This window comes from Neopelma chrysocephalum, unplaced genomic scaffold (assembly GCF_003984885.1).
Source record: "Neopelma chrysocephalum unplaced genomic scaffold, ASM398488v2 Primary Assembly neopelma1_43, whole genome shotgun sequence".
Lineage (NCBI taxonomy): Eukaryota > Metazoa > Chordata > Aves > Passeriformes > Pipridae > Neopelma > Neopelma chrysocephalum.
Window position 1 is genome coordinate 21961611 of NW_020897702.1, and position 20290 is coordinate 21981900.

Genomic DNA, 20290 nt, shown 5'->3' on the forward strand with positions numbered 1-20290 from the left:
ACACCAACGACACTGGTTTGAGATGGCACCTTCCTGGAGCAGAGCTAAGCTGGTGTAATTGGAAGCAGCTTCAGCCTAGTGAAGGTTGGGTGGCCTCACATCACCCAGGCCCAACAGTGCCCAACTCCGTGTGGTCCTACAGGCAATCAACCCCATAACATTCAGAGTCAACTACCCAGCCCCACTGCAGGTCCCGCACCCACCCAGTCCCACATCACCCACGTTAGAGGAAAGCCGCTGCCTGAGCATTCTCACGCCACTCAATGAGTTGCGCACACACCACCTGAGAACTTTAACAGCAAGGACCAGAGTCCCTTCACAGTGGGTGGCTCCAGTGAGCCCCAGCTGGTGCCCCTTTCAACTCCTCACCCACACACACACTCACTGTCAGGCGAGCTTTCTCCTTCTTCAGGCTCAGCCCTGGGTTTCCTGTAGCAGTCTCAGGTGCTGGACTTATAAATGTTAATGGAGTACAGCAGCAGGTCAGCTCAAGCTGCGTGCCTCCACAACGGGACCCCAAACAAAGAAATCCCTGAGCTTTTATACCCTTATTCTACATGCTCATTATTCATGTGCTTCTTGGTCTGGGGCTTTCTAACACCTTATTGGATTCTTTCTCTGTATTCATATAGGCAGGACATTAACTGCTTTTGCCAAGTTGGAGCTTCTGCTCATGGCTGCAGCCTCCTTGTCTTCTGGTTTGTACTTCTTGTGCACCTGCTTGCTGGCAGAGCGTGGGAATCTGAAAAATCCTTGATTTTGAGTAAGCGCTACTTAGCAGCAATTAAAAATCACTGTGTTATCAAGGGTATTTTCATAATAAATTCAAAACACAGCACTGTACCAACTACTAAGAAGAAAATTAACTTTGTTCCAGCCAAAAGCATATCCAGGTGAAAGTTCAGCCTAAGACTTCAGCAAATCCAGCTGCTCATGCTAAGTAAAGCCAGGCGAGCAGCATGCTAAATCACACACTATTAGAGCTCTTAAGTGACTTGTTCTTATTTAAAACTCCTTAAGCTAAACAAGTAATACCTCTCAACAACCACTCAACCCCACATCATAAAATGAACCATAGAGCGTTAAGGATTGGAAGGGACCTTAAAGATCATCCAGTTCCAGCCTCCCTGCCGTGGGCAGGGACACCTTCCACTAGACCAGGTTACTCAGAGTCCCATCCAACCTGGCCTTGAATACTGCCAGGGATGGGACATCTACAGCTTCTCAGAGCAACCTGTGCCAATGCCTCACCACACTCACGCGAATAAACCACTTCCCGATATCCAACCCGAATTTCCCCTATTTCAGTTCGTGCCCGTGACAGCGCTGCGCGGAGCCCTCCCCGCGCATGCGTAGTGGCGCTCCCGACGCCGCTGGGGCGGATGGGCGGGGCGGGCGCGCGCTTCAAACCGGGGAGGCGGGCGCGGCGCATGCGTAGGGTTGGGGGCGCGCGCGCCATGGCGGCGGGCGGCCGCGGCTGGTTCCGCGCGCTGGCACTCGGCGTGTCCTTCCTCAAGTGCCTCCTGATCCCCGCATAGTAAGGAGCGGCCCTGGGTATGGGGCGGGAGCGGGTGTCGCTGGGCTGCCCCGAACCCCTGGGGGCAGTGGCCGCGGGCGGCGTGGGGCCGCCGTCCCCTTGTGCTCCCCGGGTTGGTGAGGAGAGCGGGGCGGCGCCGCCTCCGCGGCGTGGCACAGCTTTGCTTTTGTCTTTGGGAGCCCTTCCAGCCCCTCCCGGCTGGCTGTTGTTCGCATTAGTTTTAAGGTTCGGGTTGTTTAATGTGCTGGAACATTAGCGCTCCATAATTTTAAAAGTTTTTTTACCGGGGAAAAAAACCCCAACAACCAAATTGATATAAAAAGTCAGTTAAAACCTGGAATTTCGCTTTAATTGTCTAAAAAGGCCAAGCTATAAATAATTCTTGCCCTTTAGTCAGTTATATGAGTGGCTTTTTACACGGTCAGATAGTGATAGGACAAGGAGGAACGATTTTAAACCAAAAGAGGAGAGATTTAGGTTAGGTGTCAAGAAAATATGCTTCCCTATGAGGGTGGCGAGGCACTGGCACAGGTTGCCCAGAACAACTGTGGCTGTCCTATCCCTGGAAATGTTCAAGACCAGGTTGGATGGGGCTTTGAACAACCTGGTCTAGTGGAAGGTTACCTGCCTATGGCAGGGGAGTTGGAACTAGATGATCTTTAAGGTCCCTTCCAACCCAACATATTCAAGGATTCTCTCATATATTCTTGGCACAAAGTTCATGCAGCATCTTTGCTACTGTTTCAGTTACTTGACCACAGTTGTGCCCTAGAGCTCCTCAGTAGAGACCTCCTTTTTACCTGCCTGTGGTGAGGTACTCTGAAATGTTTCTCCATTAAGTGCATGTATGTGACATTTAATATGCCCCTTCTGTAGTTATTCCACAGATTTTGAAGTACATAGGAACTGGCTTGCCATCACCCACAACTTACCCCTCTCTCAGTGGTACTACGAGGTAAGTATGTTTGGGGTTTTTTAGCTGTGTATGAATTATAGGCACATTGGGTATGTCAGACTTTGTGAATGCTGGAAGAGGTGATTGGTGGGTGTCATGCAGTGGGACAAAAACATACCAGTCACGATTTGCTGGCCCTGTGTAGCATTAGTTAAAAAAATGAGAGTTATTTTGGGAAGCTGCAAGTACTTAAGAAGGCAGAATGGCAAGAGCAGTTCAGGCATGTGGGTTATTAGAAAGGCTGTGTAGCAGAGGAGCAAGTTGCATGGTAGTCTTAAATTGCTGCTCACTTCGCTCTTGTCCTTGATGATACACAGTTATCAGAATATAAAATGAATCATGCAAATGGGTATACACAAATGTATGTTTTGAAATCAATCACTTTAATAAAGTTTTGAGCCTTTGCTCATGCACTAGTAGTGTGCATTGATTTTTGTCTAGATTAATCAATTTTGGGTTTGTGATAGACTCAGCCTACATAATTGGGTTTTAATCTATCTTTTAGTATCTCCTGGAGTATAGGGATACATATCATAGACTTTAGTACTCCACTTAAGCATCTGGGACCTGCATATCCAGGAGTAAACAATTTGTGCTGGTCAGAATTTGATAAGGCTGATCCAGTATTGTAAACCACATTTCTGTGATGCCAGCACGATCCCAGTTCCAGAGGGTAGGATACCTTTTATCAGCATGAGATAAGCATTTGTGAACATGCACACTGAAAAATATACCTCATCCCAACCTGCTCTGTTCCTCCTTCTTCCTCTCCTATTCCCACAGCCAAGGATTGTTCAGAGCATAACAGCTGTCCTTATAGGAAAAGATCACATAATGCCATTTGGTCTTGATAAGGTCATATGAGAGTTAAGACTTATTAATGAATGAGTTATTTTGAGACTGTAGCAAGGCTAATTGTGTTGGTGCTTGCTCCGATGTAGACCAATATTTGCTGTGATCTGTTTTATTGAGATTTTTTAATATTGGCCCTATTACTGTAAGCTGATTTATAAAGAACAGACAGTTATATATTGGTTAGGTGCAGATACATAAAATGCTGTTTAATCTTTTCCTACTGATCAGGAGATGTCCTGTCTCTCTACCAGTACTGCAAAAGAACAGCTTAAATCGTGCTCAGCACCACAGAGCTGGCTACTCACTGTGAAGTAGTTTCTGTTAAATAGAGGCTACTGAGATAAAATACATCAGCTGAATTGTTGTGACCATCTGTACCTGAAGGACTGCAATCAGCATGGTTTGTCTTAAACTATTTAATCTTCTTTTGTTGTTAGGCAACTTCAGAATGGACCCTGGATTATCCACCATTTTTTGCCTGGTTTGAATACGCACTCTCACACATGGCCAAGTACTTCGACCCACAGATGTTGGTTATCGAAAACCTGAATTATACCAGTCACGCAACCATTTTCTTCCAAAGACTTTCTGTCATTTTTACAGATATCCTCTTCATATATGGAGTTCATGAGTAAGTCTTAACATTCTAATTTTAGGGACAGTGGGTAGTCTTTAATACATGCCACAACAAATAACTGTATGAATGAGCTTGTAAATGCATGGAAATACCGAAGTTGCTTTAACCTATTCAAGGAGAAATTTGGAATACAGTGGTAAACAAAACACAATCTAATGTTTTGTTCTTGGAGATGCAGTTTCTGTACATGCGGTAGATTTGCACGCAGTCAGACATTAGCTGCTGTTTCATGCATTACAGTTGGTTTTGTTTCTGTCACTGGGTTCATTTTGTAGGACTTGCAGGACAGCTTGTGTGCTCAGAATAGGCTTTTTTCTTGTTATTTCTCTTGCTACTCTGTTCTTCTAGAGTAGAAGCATAAAGGAAATTTGTCACAAAATGCCAGTATCAAATATGCAAAGTTGGTCCAGTGTTTTTGGTATTTTTGATGATAAACTGATTATTTCAAGTCTAATAGAAAAATAATAGGATTGGATACTTTCAGTGTACCCTGACTTTGTGAAGAAGTATTTATCTAATACCTAAAGAGTAGAGTGGAGGATGTTTTGAGAACTATGTTGTCTACCTTAATGATTTGGTTGTAACAGTCTTCCATAGTTTTATTCTGTCAATCAAAATCCAGGTAGAAAATTCTCTGACTGGAGCACTGCCTAAGCCTTTTTACTTACCTTATTTGAAATGAGCTAGCTTTGCATTGCGACTTTTTGTTGTTGTTGTTGTTGTTTTGGTTCACAGATGTATGAATGTGGGGCTGAAGACTCAGGGCCGATGTCTGCATGGGGTCATTTTGCCAAGAGAGGTGATAGATGTCCCATGCCTGGAAAAATTCAAGGCCAGGTTGGACAGGGCTTTAAGCAACCTGGTCTAGTGGAAGGTGTCCCTGCCCATGGCAGGGGGGTTGAACTACATGACCTTGAAAGGTCCCTTCCAACTCAAACCATTTCATGATTCCATGTATGAGCTGGCTTTCTTAAAATGGCTCTACAATAGTATTTCAACACAAATCATCTGTAACTTTTTAATCTGACCTAACCTTGCCTTCAAAAATAATATGAACCATATTGCTTCACGCAGAGAAGTAATAGGATTTTTAACCAACAGAGAACTCATAATATTGAGGGAAGGAGGACGGAAGAAGTTAATGTCCAACCTTAAATACAACTTGGTATGTTGTCTCCAGATGTAACAATATATTGCTCATCCATGATGGCATGCAGGCTGTGACAGCTTTACACTTAGTGAATGCAGGACTTGAACCTGAGGCTGTTAGTTAACATCAGCTTTAGTATGTGGAACACACTACGGCTTTGAGATTGAAAATCCTTCTTTTACTAAACTTTATTCATGACACTGTCATGACACTGCCCCTGATGAATTTAGCAAGGATTTTATCATCGTCTTCCATCCTAATAAAAGGGCTAACTTCAGGTTAAGTGCACCTTTGAGCTCTTAAAACCAGCAATGCTTTTGTTGTCTGTTTGAATTAAAGCTTCTGTTTCTTCTGCCTTTGTTCAGGTGCTGCAGATGCGTAAATGGAAAACGAGCTGCAAAGGATATTCTGGAAAAACCAACATTTATTCTTGCTGTTCTGCTCTTGTGGAATTTTGGGTTGTTAATTGTGGATCGTATCCTTTCAAACCACTGTGGATTGATTGTGTTATTTTGTTGGTTTAACAACCTGTTACAGTGTGTGGTACAAATGCATATTATTACTATCACAGCAAATAACACTACTGGTTTTGTTTCTGAGGTTAGTTAAATAACTTCATGTTTTTATTAGAATTCTTATTTGGCAAAATGAAAATTAGTCAGTTCTTCGTCTGATTTGCCAGAACTGCAGGAGAACCAACCAGTCTGGCAGCAACGTGTCTGTTCCTGTTGGGTGCTCCTCCTCCACCTGCCTACAGAAGTATTAGCAGACAGGCTCTATTTTCTGGGTGTGATTCCAAGTTTGTCCCATGGCAAGGAAAATCTTCAAAGTGCTTTAAGTTCAGACTGTATTCAATTGGCTAATGTTATATGGGAATTAGGGAGGCTTTCTAAAAGATATCACAGAATCAAATCATAGAGTTGAGTTGGGTTAGAAGGGACCTTAAAGATCATCTAGTTTCAACACCCATGCCACGGGAAAGGACACCTTCCACTAGACCAGGTTTCTCAAAGCCTCATCCAACCTGACCTTGAACACTTCCAGGGATGAGGAATCCACAGCTGCTCTGGGCAACCTGCTCCTGTTCTGGTTGCCAGGAACTGTCACCAGAAACTGGGAAATTGACCAGTTTGTTAGGTTAAAAAGTTGACATCACTTTATTTAGTGTTGAGGTATGTGGGGATAGGTCCGCAAAATGTGTATATCAGTTATCAAAACTTTTGACTATTTATACACTTCAGCAAACAAAGGAATTAATGTTCATTGGCTTACAAGTTACATAGTTCTCTTCATTAATTACTGTTCTCTCTTCTACTGGTTATTGATTTCTTGCTTCTCATGCCAATTAGTTCACATTTTCAGTCTTTTTATTATCTTTTTCTCAGATAGGGCATCTCTGGGTTATGTAACATGTCTTTGTGGTTTATAAATTCTGCATTCCTGGTGTTCAGTTCTCAACAATAAATTTATCTTCCAGACTTTGTTAACTTGCTCCTCCAGGTCTGAGAGCCAAACCCTAAACTTTTAATTTGTTATTCTTACACATGGACATTACCCAGAGCTTGCCCATCAACCGTTATCTATTTCACCAATTAAATCTCTTCTCAACATTTTCTCCAACTGCTGCATAGGCTCATTTTTTAAGAAATATAACTTGTTTGGTAACACTAGTGCTCAAAAATTTAAGTGGAGATTTAAACTGTTTTTGATTTGTCTTATATAAGTTGCATAATACATATGTAGATTGTTGTGTTTCATTTCATCAAGGTAATGTGCTAGCATTAGTAGATTTTGTGTCTAAGAGTACTGACAGTTAATGTTAAATAATAATTTAGCATGGTGTGAATTTAAGATTGCTTTCTTGATTTAAATTCCATTTTAATTTGAATTTATTGTTCAGAACTTTGAGTCTTCCCCAGAAAACATAATAGTAAAGAAACCTTGCTTTATTCCTTTCTTGACTCAAGTTCAGATATTCACTTCCAGTACAATGGCTTTCTGTTTGGGCTGATGCTTCTTTCTGTTGCTCGTCTGTGTCAGGTAAACTCAAGTGACTCTCATCTATTTGTTGCCATATGTGTTTAGGTGCGTTAATTCACTTCATTGAGCTGCCCACGTTGAAGACAGTGGTAGTGGCTTGATGTTGAGGTGTGCAAAGCTGGATGTCTAATTATTTGTTGAGTTTCAGAGGGAGGAGGAGAACTTGAAACTCACCATAATTGCTTGCTAATGCTGCAGCATTGCAGTTCCCCGTGAGAAAACTAAATTCTGTATTATAGCTGAGCAATGTGGCATCATTTCTTGCCATCCTCTTCCAAATCACCAGTCCTTAGAAAACATACTTCTGAAGCTATGGGGAAGGGAAGCCTGTCCCAGTTGTCCATGTATGGTGTGACACGATAGTTTCCTTCTCCATACCTTTTGTGCATAATACTACTGAGTTTGTAATTTGAAGTAAATACTTTTTTTTTTCATGCCTGTAATAACTGTCCCATCGCCATAGGAGTACAACAGAGGACCATTAAAAGTTAGTACAGAGTACAGGAAAAAGAGCTTGGGTTTTGTTTTTCTTTTAGAAAAGGTATTTGGAGGGCGCTCTTCTTTTTGCTGTTCTTCTGCATTTCAAACACATCTACTTGTACGTGGCCCCAGCATATGGCATTTATTTGTTACGATCCTATTGTTTTACTGCAAATAATGCAGGTAAGATGGGGTTTTCCTCACTGACTTTTGGGGATTGGGTAATCAGTGGAACTAGGGGAACACTCAAGATATGCAGATGCAATTGGAACAAAATGGCTGTGTGTCAAACAAAAATTCTCCTTGAGAGCAGAATTGATAGGATCTTGCAAGATCTTCGAAATACATTTGTTTCTGTACAATTCCTGTTACTTTGAGTCCTTTGTTAAGTTCTTTGTTAAGAAGAACGAGCATGAACAAACTGCAGGTGGCACTTGGAGGCCATAAGAACTGTTATGGTTATGAAACAATTAGATAGCATCAGAAGCCATTTCAAAGTCCTTCTTTGAGTTTCTCTCCACTTTTTAGCACTGAAACATGCCTGATACTCCTCACGTGAACAGGGAAGGTAAATTTGGCAAACACCGAAAGATTGCAGCTCCTGCATTCTACAGTGTGGAAAAAGATAAATGCCAGCTGACTGTTAAAGGAAGCAACTGAGTGTATTGCCGTAAAAGGCTGTGTGCCCCTTCTAGATAGGTGCTATCAATTCCCTGTCAGTGTGGAATGCTTTGTCTCCCTTTCCACTTCCCACAGTAACTGTTCTCGTAATCTGTTTGTTTCTTGTAGATGGATCCCTGAAGTGGAGAAGTTTCAGCTTTCTTCATTTAACTCTTCTGGGACTGATTGTCTGTCTTGTTTCTGCTCTTTCTTTAGGACCCTTCCTAGTATTGGTAATAACCCCTTTTTCACATGTTATTCCCCAGACCTGTTAAAAAATTGCCTTATAAAAATACCATGTCTTGTCTAAAGAGGTTGTTTCTTTCTTCTTCTGTTTTCTGTAGGGCCAGCTGCCGCAAGTCATTTCACGGCTTTTTCCCTTCAAGCGAGGCCTCTGCCATGCCTATTGGGCCCCGAACTTCTGGGCTTTGTACAATGCCATGGATAAAGCACTAACAATTCTTGGTCAGTATGCTGATCTTGCTGCTTGGTGCCCATTTGCTGATAGAGCTCTCTGGATTTTAGTCTGCCCCATTTGAAATGCATATAGTAAATTATTTTCAGATTGCTATAAATCATCTGACTGTCCACATAATGCAATGTGTAAGTTCTCAGCAGTAGGTCGGAGATCAATCACTTCCCTCTGCTATCCTTTAAAAAAAAAAAGACTTGTCCATGTACTTAGTTCAGCTACTTCATTTTCTGTATTGGCACTTCCCAGTTTGTGCTTCTTTATGTTTTGTTTTTAGGTTTAAAGTGCAATTTTCTTGATCACACAAAAATCCCTAAAGCCTCCATGACAGGAGGGCTAGTTCAAGAATTTCAGCACACTGTCCTCCCTTCAGTGACTCCACTGGCAACGTTAATCTGTACTTTCATAGCTATATTGGTAAGAACAACTAATATTTTTTTAAACTTCGTGTGTTTTGTCCCTATTAGGTTTTAATTGATTAGTGTACACTTCACAGGAATTTTAATTCTAGGGCAACAAATATGTTTTCTTTAGAAAAAAAATAAAGCCAGTTAAATTTGGACTTAATATCTTTCTTGATACGCAATAATACACAATAATACTTTCTTCGAGTATGAACTTACATTTATGGCCCCTGTCAATGGTTAAAAGAGTGTTAAAAGCAAACTTGGATCAAAACCACTCTGTGTGCTGAGCTAGAAGTAACCTTTTGTGGTAGAAGGTAGTTGGCATGGGTGGAGTTCCTGATGGAGCTGTTTGAGCAGCTTACAGTGTTCCTAACAGCACGAGCCACAGGTAAATGTGGTGTTCTTCACATGGCAAGCACAGAATGAGAGGTTTGGTAAGGAATTACCCAGATACACAGTCCTTTTCACTTTAATGAGTAACTAGCCTTTAATGGGAAATCTTTGTTTCAACACCTTTATGTGGTGACTTTGATAAAATGAGTTTAGTGACTTAGATTGAAAGACAGTTCTTGCATGTAAATGGCAGGGAGTTGGCTGTGGTCTTTCAGTCTACTTTCCCCTCCTGTTATTTTGACAGAATTCCTTCAGGCTCTACTCATACACCCAAATAGATCTCGTTCCTCCAGTGCTATATAATGCTTGTGCCACACAAGCACAACCTGGGTGCAGTGGAGTTTATTAACATTGAAAAATCTCTTTGGACAATGGCTTGTGTTCAGGATTGCCAGACTTTTCACTGAAGTCCTGTTTTTGCCTGTTGTTTCTAGCCCTCTGTTTTCTGTCTTTGGTTTAAACCTCAAGGGCCCAGAGGCTTTCTGCAGTGCCTTGTTCTTTGTGCGCTGAGCTCTTTCATGTTTGGCTGGCACGTGCATGAAAAAGCAATACTCCTTGCTATTCTGCCTTTAAGGTAAGTCAGTTTTGTACACAGTAGTTGGCCAAAGTAGACCTGCAGCCACTTGTTAAGGAATCCTCCAAGGGGATTGCTTGTTTTCAGTATATTTCAGAAGATGAACGTGTTTATAGAATGCCTTAAGCTGGAACAATGTAGTGCACTTAAAGTAAATTAATTTCAGGCACAGATCAAACCTTGATGAGTGCTGTGGTTCATATTCTAAAATGCTGGATAGATTGGTCAGGAGGCAGCTGAGGAAAGGGATCTTCTGCACTGTGCTTGACAAGAATAATACGCAGTTTCTACCAAAAGAACTTTATGCCTGCCTAGGGTAGAAGTAGGCTGTAGTTCATAAACTGCCTGACCAGTATTGCTCCAAACTGTATTTTCCTCCCTCAGAGATTTAGTGATGTTTAAGCTCTTGTTTTCTGTCAGGCCTTGCCAGTAGTTTTGTTCATTGGGTGTATGGTTTTCTGGGGGAGCGTTTCCTGGATAATTTTTCTCCTGTATTTTTATTTCTGAGGCCATGTAGTTTAGAAGCAGGAGACTTCATCACAGGTCCAGTGTTTGGAGGGACTGCGGTACCATGAAGCTATTTGACCTGTTCTTCACTCTCTTGTGAATTGTGTAGTACTCTGCTGAAATTAAGTTTCTTTACTAAAAGACAAAAGCATAACAAATTCTTGTCATTTTTTAGCTTGTTGTCTATTCAGAGAGCCAAGGATGCTGGCATCTACTTGATTCTGACAACAACAGGGCATTTCTCACTTTTTCCATTGTTGTTCACTCCACCAGGTAAAGTGTTCTTCTTTCTGTGGTTTCATCTTACTACTTTGGGGTTTTTTTTTCCAGAGATGTCATGCAGGTAATGGGTTTGGATTAATTTATGTAATACCTTGAAAGTTGCAAGGAGGCTGTATGTCAGCCTGTTTCCATAAATGCAAGCTCTCCAACTAGTGAAAAGAATCATTGGGTTAAAAAGCTGTAGAAAGACCATAGTTGAAATAGGCCTCAAGTTGAAATAGGGATGAGAAGTTGTCAGTCAGTATTTGTTATCCCTTGCTCTGCCACAGTTCCAGAAACTTCCCCTTGTCATAACCATGTCAGGCAAAACTGATGAAGACAATTTGAAACTACAGCCCTGGCAGGCTGTTTTCCAGCTGACTGCTTCCTTATGCTGCCAGTACTGTGCTTAAATTAAAAAATCGTGTAGTAGCATCAGTTAAGTCAGTATCTGTAGGGACAGATGTGTCTTTGTGACCGAAACCTGTTTGTTCCTTTGTTCCCCTCCTACCTTTTCAGTTAATCAGGGGCCTGTTTGCTTCTCTCAAACTCCAGGCCATGGTGGCTATGACAACACTGTAACACTGAATTGATTGTCATCCTTCTGGGAGAGTTCAAATCCAGGCACTCACAATCTTTTGGTCTGACAGTGCTGCTTTTTTGTGACAGCTGCTGCCTTCAGAAATAAGAAACTTCCTCTGCTTTCTCTGTTAGTTAATTTTTATCTCGTGTGCAACGTAGAGCTCAATAGTGTTGATTTGCCTGTCATTTTTGCTATAATCACTTCCCAGTGATTTGTGATTTCTTTTGAATAGGGAAATGTTATTTGCAGTGCTATCACAAATTGTAATTATAATTATTGTGTTCAGTATGGTTATAGATAATTGAAGTAAGTGTATTGCAAATGCTTGGCATTTGCTGTAGTAAACATCTATGCTTATTTTTAGTATCCTGAGTAGTAAAACATGTAGGTATGGAGAAAATAAATTTGGACAATGCAAGTGTGACTAGTAGGATTTAAAGATACTGCAATTCATATGGTAAAAAGTTTTCATAATTAATTTTACAAGTCCATAATGTTCTTTGCTTTTCAGAACTTCCAATTAAAATACTGCTTATGCTGCTGTTTACTGTTTATAGCTTCTCTTCATTGAAATCTCTATTCAGGTAATTAAAGAAACTTCATTCTCCATGACAGAAACAACAACATTTCTTCTGGCACTGAAAACAGTCTTGTCTTAAGGGGGCAAACAGCACAGAAAACCGATGCTGAAGTATGAGGTTGAAGTGTTACTAGTCAAAAGATGCTGCTGCAGCAGTTCTCAGAAGGCAGTGCTTTAGTTAGGATTATTACAGCACATCCTGGTTATGTTTGAGTTGTGACAGCTGCCCAGTTAGTCCCAGCAGGCTGTAGATCCCCACCTGCCTGATACCCTGTTAAAGCATGGAGTTGTGATGCTGTATCCTGTGAGGATTTAATTCAGTCTCGGAGCACTTATTACAGTGAGTTATCTGGAGATTGTTTATCTTACTCTACTCTAGTTTTTTACAGTAGTAGTATTTTAATGTGTGGAAGGGACAGGTTATAAATAACGTACATTACAAGCTGTGATTTGTCAACAAAACTGCAAACATTTGGCTGCCAGAACATGTAATTGTCCAAATCATCCTGTGTAGTTTTACAGCCTATTGATCTCTTACCTACTTGACCAAAGATACTGCTTATCCTTATAACCCCTGTAGTCTCCACTTCCCAATTTCCCAGACTTTTTTCAGGGCAAAACCAAGCTTAACGAGGGATGTCAAAAGGGCCGTAAACATGTATTCAGTACTTCAAGCACCTGTTTTTTGTAGGTGGGGTTTTTTTGGGCCAGACTGCTTTTTCCCCTTTAGTATTTAAGAATTCAATCATTCTGTCTCAAGAGCTCTAACTAAAAAGCTCTGTAGGAGCTTAGTTTTTGTCTAGAGATGAGGCTTTTGCAAGTTTCTTGTTCCTAACTTGCCAAAATGAACAAATTCCTGTCAGAACTTGAAATTCCCTGTAAGCTATCTGCAGTTAAAACCCTACCAACAATGTTCTTTGCCAGAGAGATTGGCTAGACAGTACATCCTACAGAAAGCTTGGGGGAAGAGGTTAAAATAAGTGTGACATTTCCCGTCTTTGGATATAGAACAACTTTAGTGGAACAAGTGTGTGTGCATGTGTGTGTGTGTGTGTGTGTGTGTGTGTGTGAAGGTCTGTTCAGTTGTTCACTGAAAGGAGGTGAGGTGAAATACAGCAGCTGATAAGGTTTCTCCTTAGATTCCAAGGCGTCTTGAAACTTGGTGTAAAAGCCATGTGATAAGGAAATGAGCTGTAGTCTTGGTTGTCATGCTGGGGTTTTTTGGTTGTTGTTTTTTTTTTTCCCTGAAACTTTTTAAATTGTTATTTAAAGCCTTATTGTGAACTAATAGATATTCTTTGCTCTGGTCACCAGTGATAGCTGAAAAACAGAATTGTTATTTTTAGTTAACATCCTGTATTTTAACACTCCCTCTTTTTTAATTCCTCTGACAGGAGAGAGAAGCCTCTCCTTAACTGGCTTGAAACAATCTACCTCATCCAACTCGTGCCTTTGGAAATCTTCTGCGAAATTATATTTCCCCTGACCCCCTGGAAATGGCACTTCCCTTTTGTCCCTCTGTTGCTGACCTCTGTATACTGTGCTCTGGGCATCACATACGCTTGGCTCAAACTCTATGTCTCTGTCTTGACTGAGAGAATTCCTGTCAGACAAAAGGCTGAGTAAAGCCACAGTGCTGGGACCAGTCCCAGGATATCCCTTTGAGGGGATTACTGGCACAGTTGTATGTCACAAGGACATACAACTCTGGATAAGACACAGTGTATGTGTACCATCGCCACGTGGGGAGGTTTTCTTCCAGCACTCCTGTACTGCCCAATGAGGATACCTCTGATCAGAAGCACTCACAGTTACTCACAGTAACATGGAGGGCTGTGGATAAACTGTGAAGCTCAACAAGGTCCAGACTTCTGTCCCAAGGAAAACCTGCCTGATTCTCCCATTACTGTTTGTATTTGAATAAAAGTTGTTGTGTCAAATTAGAAGGGATGATTGCTGTGTAGGAGAGCATTGTCACTGTGTTCTGTGGAACTTGTAAATTAAAAACTTGACATTTTTTCTTTGAGCATTTCTTGCATTTTTTTCAGCTCACATCTAAGCCCTACTTTTGAGGGACACTTGCACAAGTAAGGACATAGTGTCTAGCTGGAAACTTTGTCAAAATCTTGAACACTCAAATATCAAGTTTTAATATGTCCATATCCCATTGACCTCCTTGTTTCACAGATACTCTTCAAAGAGGCTTTAATACTCTTTTAATACTTATTTGTGTAGCCCAGATGACCAAACTGAGGCTTGGGACTGAAATGAAGAATTTTTTTTTAACACCATTAAATTTACCCTATAATGTTGCTGCATAATGGTATTTATTTGTAATTAATGTAAAATTCTGCAACTGTAACAAAAGATCAAGTGTCCACAGTTCCTCTAGAAAGTTCAAAAAAAGGTATATTGTATTCTGCCTCTGTGGAATCATGTACCCTGAAGGGTAAGTTATTTCTGTGGTAAATAATTGTACTTTTTAAACCCTATATAACCATCCCTAAAAGATGTTGCTCTAGAGATTGGGGTCTGGTTTGGATTCCAGTGCTGACGTGAAATGGGGGGAGAAGGGATGGATTTGTTTTGTTTTGTTTTTTCAAGTAGTTTTTGAACTTCCGTGTTAGTTGAAGAACTGGACCCCTTCGGAGAGGATAGTCCAGGGGATAGTTATGCTTTCTGAGTTCTTTGAATATATCAGATGTTAAAAGAGAGTAGGGCTCTTGTTAGGACAGCAGGTCGAGAAGTTGCTGTGGCCATTTCGGTAACCAAATAGCTTGTACATTTAAACTTTTCACAGTCCATAAGCTTGTGTTCAGACCTTCTCACTCTGTTTTTCATTACTTCCTCATAGTTTCTGCTTTTTTTACACCTCAGCAGCTTTGCCATGCTCTTTTCAGCTGCTGTGGCTGCCATTGATGCCACAGTGCTTCTTACCACCTGTATTTTACCGCTGGTCTAGGCCTCAAAGCTCTGCCCAGGGTAAAGCATCCACAGTGCTTGTGTTTGTCTGCATGGAGGTGCAGTCCTGTGTAGGGAAACAATAATATTTTTAAAATATTTTTAAAACCCAAACCAAAAAACAAACAGAAAACAAAACAACATAAAAACAAACAAACACAACAGAAAAAAACCCACACACACACACAAAAAAAAAAATTGGCTCTTCTGCAGCAGCACCTTTGCAAGTCAAGACTAACTCCTTCCAGAACAGGTTGCCCAGGGAAGCTGTGGTTGCCCCAGCCCTGAAAGTGTTTGGACAGAGCTCTGAGGAACCTGGTCTAGTGGAAGGTGTCCCTGTACATGGCAGAGGGTTGTAATGAGATGATCTTTAAGGTCCCTTCCAACCCAAACTATTCTGTGAAATTCAGCCCGGGGCAATGACTTAAGTGACCACCTATGGCCGTTCTGTAATTCCTGCTTCAACTTAAGCATCTCCCCCTGGGGAGCAGTGACTGCCCAACTTCATCCTGTGTGGTGAAAAGCTAAATAATACGTTTTTAGGGAAGAGGCTGAGAAGCTTGTAGGACCGGTGGTGTCTTTTTAATGCAGGGGTTTCTTTAATGGTTCCATCAATCCTGCTATGGTGGCAAGTGATTTAATGTGGTTTGGTAATAATTAAAAAAGCAAAAACTAACAACATGGTGTAGGTCTCAGTCTTTAATCTGTCGGCAGGACGAGCTCTGAAAATTACTGGGCTTCGATTTTAGTGCTTCATTAGTCCCCTAATTTACTTACCGACCGGCCTCCCTGGCCCTCCAGAGGCAGCGGGGCCGCCTCACCCAGTGGGCTCAGGGCTGCGGGAACCTCCACTCGACCCCCGCTAGAGCCGCTCAGCCTCGAGTAGGGGTGGGTAGGTGGGTTTGTGGGCCGGGGGGGTTGGATTTTGGGGTGCTTTTTGGGGAAATAACCAAAATCAGGGGAAGGCAGCGGAACGCGGGAGCGGGGCGCGGGCGGGCGGCGGAAGGTGCAGCCGGCTCTCCGCTCCGCCGGGTCACCTTCGGCGGGCCGCAGCCATGGTGTGGCTGCCCGACGAGTCGCGGTCGCTGCCGCCGCCGCCGCTGCTCAACAGGGGCTCGGTCTGGCTGGGCTTCGTGGGGTGGATCACGGCGCTGCTGGACAACACCTTCAACCATCGCCCCGTCCTCCGAGCCGGTGCGGGGAGACAAGGGGGAGCCTGAGGCGAAGGGGAAACGGGGCGGGGGGCTGGCTGAGGTGAGGGGCTGGGGAAGGGGCTTTGTGGGATTTGGGGTCACTCTAAGGGATAAATGCAGGTGGAGGAGGGGAAACTGCCAGGAGTGAGGGGCTGGAAGGGGTAGGGGCGTTGCGGGAGTGAGTGTGTGGGATTTGGGGTGACCTTGGGGCTTATAGGAGTGGGAGTGAAGGGGAGGGGGCCCTGAGGTGGATATAAGGAGGGATATAGTGAGGGATACGGGGGCTGGGGGCAGGGTAGAGGGAGAATGTGGGGCTTGGAAAGTGCTGTGTGGGATTTGGGGTCACTCTGAGGGATAAATGAAGGAGGAGGAGGGGAAACTGCTGGGAGTGAGGGGCTGGAGGGGGCTGCGGGAGCGGGTGTGGGGAATTTGGGGTGATCGTGAGGGATATAGGGGCTGGGGGAGGGAGACCTGAGGTGAGGGGATGGAGAGATAGAGCAGATTTGGAGGGCCGGGGAAGGGGGTGTGTGGGATTTGGAGTGACCTTGAGGGTTGAAGGGGAGGGGGCCCTGAGATGAGAGAGTATGTGGGGCTGGTGAATGGAATGTGTGGGATTTGGGGTCAGTCTGAGGGATAAATGGGGAGGGAAGGTGAGGGAACCCTGAGTGAGGAGTGGTGGGAGGGTTGGAGGGGAATGGGGTGCTCTGTTGTGATTTTGAGTGTCTCTGTGAGAGGATGGGAATGAAAGAGTGGGAGCCCTGAAATGAGGGTTTTTTTGGCCAGGGGGGATTGGAGGTAATTGGAGGGGGCTGAGAAAGGGACGTGGTATGGGTGTGGAGGGGATTTGAGGTGACTGTCTGAGGGATATGGAGGGCAGGAAAGGGAAGGAGCCCTGAGGAAAGGGGGTCTCTCCGGGGGTCTGGCAGGGGCCGTGGGAGGTGTGGGTGTATAGGGACCTTCACTGGGGGAAAGCAGGGAGGGAGTTGCTGGGGCGTGAGGGACCCGGGGAAAGCATGGGGCTGCTTGAGGCCCCCAGGGAGAGGAGCTGAGACAGGGGGACATGGACATTCCTCTTCCTGCTGCAGGTGTTCACCGCCAGGTCCTGTTCACCACTGTGGGGTGTTTTGTTGGCTACTACCTGACGAAACGTTCAGATTACATCTATGCCAAAAGGGACAGAGAGCTGTTGGAGTACGTCAGGCATCACCCAGAAGACTTTAAGGTGGCAGGTACGATGAGTTGGTTTTTTAAGTGAGCCTGCCTTATGTTCCAGTTAACAAGTGCTAACATGTGTAAAGATATTGCTGGGCTAAGTCTCTCCTGCTTATTCACAATCTAAATTGCAACAGTATTAAGGATTTTATGATATGAAAATAGATATTTTTATTGAGCTGTTGATCTGCCTTGACAACCACCTCTTCCTCTTAAAAGCTTATTTTAATATAGAAATAGCAGAACAAAAAGAAAATAAGAATAGACCAAACTTGTACCACTGAAGAAGAAATAAAGTAATGGAAATTAGAAGTCCCAGGTCTTATTCTTGTAACATCACAATTGTACTGTTTATTCTACAAAATGCCCATGCATGTAGATTCAGAAATTGCGTGATGAATATTCAGAAAACAAACAGAGTAGGTGAAAAAAGAGTAAATAGAAATGGCAGGAAGCCTGAAGTGCTGTTGGCTTAGAGCTGTGGTGAAGAACAGCAGTTTTTTACTAAATGTAGTCACTGAGCCCAAAGAGGCCATGGCAAATTTTGGTGAAAACTGTCCATTTTCTGACACAATACAGTTAGGTGACTCTGGTTCTTGGATTGTGGTCTGCATCGTGCCATGTTGGAAAGAGTATGTACAAATAAAAAAAGTGTTAATATGGAGATCCCTTTGCAGGGATCTGTGGAGAGCCCTATGGGAAAGAAGTTATGCATTTAGTTAAAACAGCAAGCTGGTGATTCACTGTTAGTAGCAAAAACCAGATTTTTGGTGGTTTTGTTAACCTTAAGATTTTAATATAAAACGTATTCCGGATCCATCTCAAATGCTGATTAAGTTTTCCCACCTCTTACAGAAAAGAAAAGAATAGGAGAGATTTTGGAGGATTTCTACCCAATCCACTGAGGATTTCTCCAGTGGCGACACATCACAGGATGAATTAATGCCACACCAGAAACATCGGCAATGTGGCTGCAACTGTTGAACCGTCCATGGCTTGGAAAGTGAAGCTTTACTCGCTTTCATGTAATAAAAGCTTGATTAAATACTTTGTGTTTAATTATTTGTTCTTCTATTCTGTTAAAGTGTGTCAATACGTAGGTGACTGATATTTGTAACAGGATAATAACTTTGATTTATCTCTTTTTCAGTTGTTTTAATTGTGGGAGTGGGAGATTGTTCACGCAGCATATACTTTAAAAAACCCAGAGTGTACTTGTGTAAGTTCCTTCTTTTTATTTCTCAGTGGCATTCCTCCTGACCCTTGAGCATGCCCTTGACCAGCCCCTGCAGGTGCTGCAGCCAAAGTCTTGCTGTGAAATTAGTTCTGAACAGCTAACAAAAATATATGCGCTTCCTAATTAATTCCCTCTCTATATTTTCCATTCTTATGTTGCTTTTTCTTTGCTGGCAATGAGGATCCAGCCTTTCTGCCTTCTCACTTGGTTGTTGGCTCCTAAATCCACATACTGAACACAAACGTTCCAGATGGGCTGTGGATCTACAGCTCTTACGAATGTCACTGCAGGGTGCTTGGCACCTCTGGGGTTAAAACACTTCCAGTTGAGGCTGCTCCGGTTGTGACAGTTTTTGCTGGGTTTACCTGTTTTTGCTGGGTTTCAGTATCTGCCCTGCTTCCTCCTGCAGTGCCTCTGTCCCTGTGCACGTTTGGTGAGACTTCCTGCTCTGTGCAGCGTCTCAAAGCTCTTTCTTGAGCACCTCTTCCCTGGGGAGGCCTCTCTCCATGCCCTGGGTGCTGTTCCCTCACCCCTGCTTCCCACTGGTGCTGTACAGAGGGATGAGATAGTTGGATACCTCCCAGGGTTTGACCTGCTCTCGGGTGATGTTCCAGCAGAACTTCAGATCTCCTTGGATTGACGGGTGGAAGTGATTGCACCAGCACAGCTCTGTTTGCAGCCACTGCTGCACCTGCTGCCTCCCCTTGGTCTGCCCACCCCTTGTGGGCCCTCCACGCCCAGAGGGACTGGGATGAGTGTCCCCCTGGGCTGGAAGATGTCTCTGCTGAAAGCTCATTACATTAAAAAGGGAAATGACAATCAGATGGATTAAATCACGGATTCATAGAATGGGTAAGATGTGAAGGGACCATTGAAGGTCATCTAGTCCAACCTCCCTGCTCAAGCAGGGTCCCCTAGAGCATACTACTCAGGATTGTGTCCAGACATGTTTCCAGGGAAGGAGACCCACAACTTCTCTGGGCAACCTGTTCCAGTGGTCATTCACCTACACAGTAAAGAAGTTCTTCCTCATGTTAAGGTAGAACTTCCTGTGCATCAGTTTCTGTCCATTGCCTCTTGTCCTATCGCTCAGTACCACAGAGAAGAGAGTGGATCCATCCTGTTGGCACCTTCCTTCAGACACATATACATTGATGACATCCCCTCTAGGTCATCTCTCTCAAGGATAAACAGGCCCAGCTCCCTCAGCCTTTCCTCATAAGAGAGATGCTGCAGGCCCTTAATCATCTTTGTCACCCTCTGCTGGACCTGCTCCTGGAGCTCCATGTCTCTCTTGTATTGGAAACAGTGCTCCAGGTGAGGCCTCATCAGGGCTGTGCAGAAGGGAAGGATCCCCTACCTTCACTGTCTTTGCCCTGAGGACACCTTGCTGGCTCACAGCCAACTCGGCTGACAACACAGCCAGACCTGGGGAGTCCAAGTGTGAATTTGTGAGGTTCTTTCCTCCAGCATCTCCCTGGAGCCGCACACCCCTGCCTTTCAATTTGGGGTGCTCTGGTCTCGGCTGTACCTCCTGCTGCTGCCTATCGCCTCTGTGCCCCAGTCACTGCTCTCTGCTGGCTTTGATGCGCCTAC

General features: G+C 43.5%; 2 protein-coding genes across 3 annotated transcripts; both read left to right on the top strand.

Moving 5' to 3' along the window:
• The first annotated feature begins 1449 nt into the window (after window positions 1-1449).
• ALG8 (ALG8, alpha-1,3-glucosyltransferase) lies at window positions 1450-14117 on the top strand. 2 transcript variants are annotated; one of them, XR_003533315.1, is made up of 14 exons: window positions 1450-1537; window positions 2414-2492; window positions 3785-3978; window positions 5500-5609; window positions 7107-7174; window positions 7711-7837; window positions 8444-8547; window positions 8659-8779; window positions 9064-9203; window positions 10021-10160; window positions 10843-10940; window positions 11219-11328; window positions 12023-12095; window positions 13486-13500. XR_003533315.1 is itself a non-coding variant. In XM_027677580.1 (13 exons), the coding sequence occupies exons 1-13, from the start codon at window positions 1458-1460 to the stop codon at window positions 13715-13717; spliced, it is 1566 nt and encodes a 521-aa protein (XP_027533381.1). In that variant the 5' UTR covers window positions 1450-1457; the 3' UTR covers window positions 13718-14117. The 2 variants fall into 2 exon arrangements, 1 of the variants encoding a protein (XP_027533381.1); XM_027677580.1 differs by lacking the exon at window positions 11219-11328 and having other exon boundaries at window positions 13486-14117.
• A 1913-nt stretch (window positions 14118-16030) lies between these two features.
• LOC113964843 (NADH dehydrogenase [ubiquinone] 1 subunit C2-like) lies at window positions 16031-18516 on the top strand. Its single transcript, XM_027677581.1, has 3 exons — window positions 16031-16246; window positions 17331-17474; window positions 18313-18516. Exons 1-3 carry the CDS (start codon window positions 16108-16110, stop codon window positions 18360-18362), a joined length of 333 nt encoding a protein of 110 aa, XP_027533382.1. The 5' UTR covers window positions 16031-16107; the 3' UTR covers window positions 18363-18516.
• Window positions 18517-20290: the final 1774 nt, after the last annotated feature.

Excerpts from the sequence above, each read along its gene's own strand:
- ALG8 (XM_027677580.1), top strand. The coding sequence starts at position 1,458 with ATGGCGGCGGGCGGCCGCGGCTGGTTCCGCGCGCTGGCACTCGGCGTG. Across the intron at positions 2,493-3,784 it reads TCTCTCAGTGGTACTACGAG|GCAACTTCAGAATGGACCCT; the intron begins GTAAGTATGTTT and ends TTTTGTTGTTAG. Across the intron at positions 10,941-12,022 it reads ATTGTTGTTCACTCCACCAG|AACTTCCAATTAAAATACTG; the intron begins GTAAAGTGTTCT and ends TTTGCTTTTCAG.
- LOC113964843 (XM_027677581.1), top strand. The coding sequence starts at position 16,108 with ATGGTGTGGCTGCCCGACGAGTCGCGGTCGCTGCCGCCGCCGCCGCTG. Across the intron at positions 16,247-17,330 it reads TCGCCCCGTCCTCCGAGCCG|GTGTTCACCGCCAGGTCCTG; the intron begins GTGCGGGGAGAC and ends TTCCTGCTGCAG. Across the intron at positions 17,475-18,312 it reads AGAAGACTTTAAGGTGGCAG|AAAAGAAAAGAATAGGAGAG; the intron begins GTACGATGAGTT and ends CACCTCTTACAG.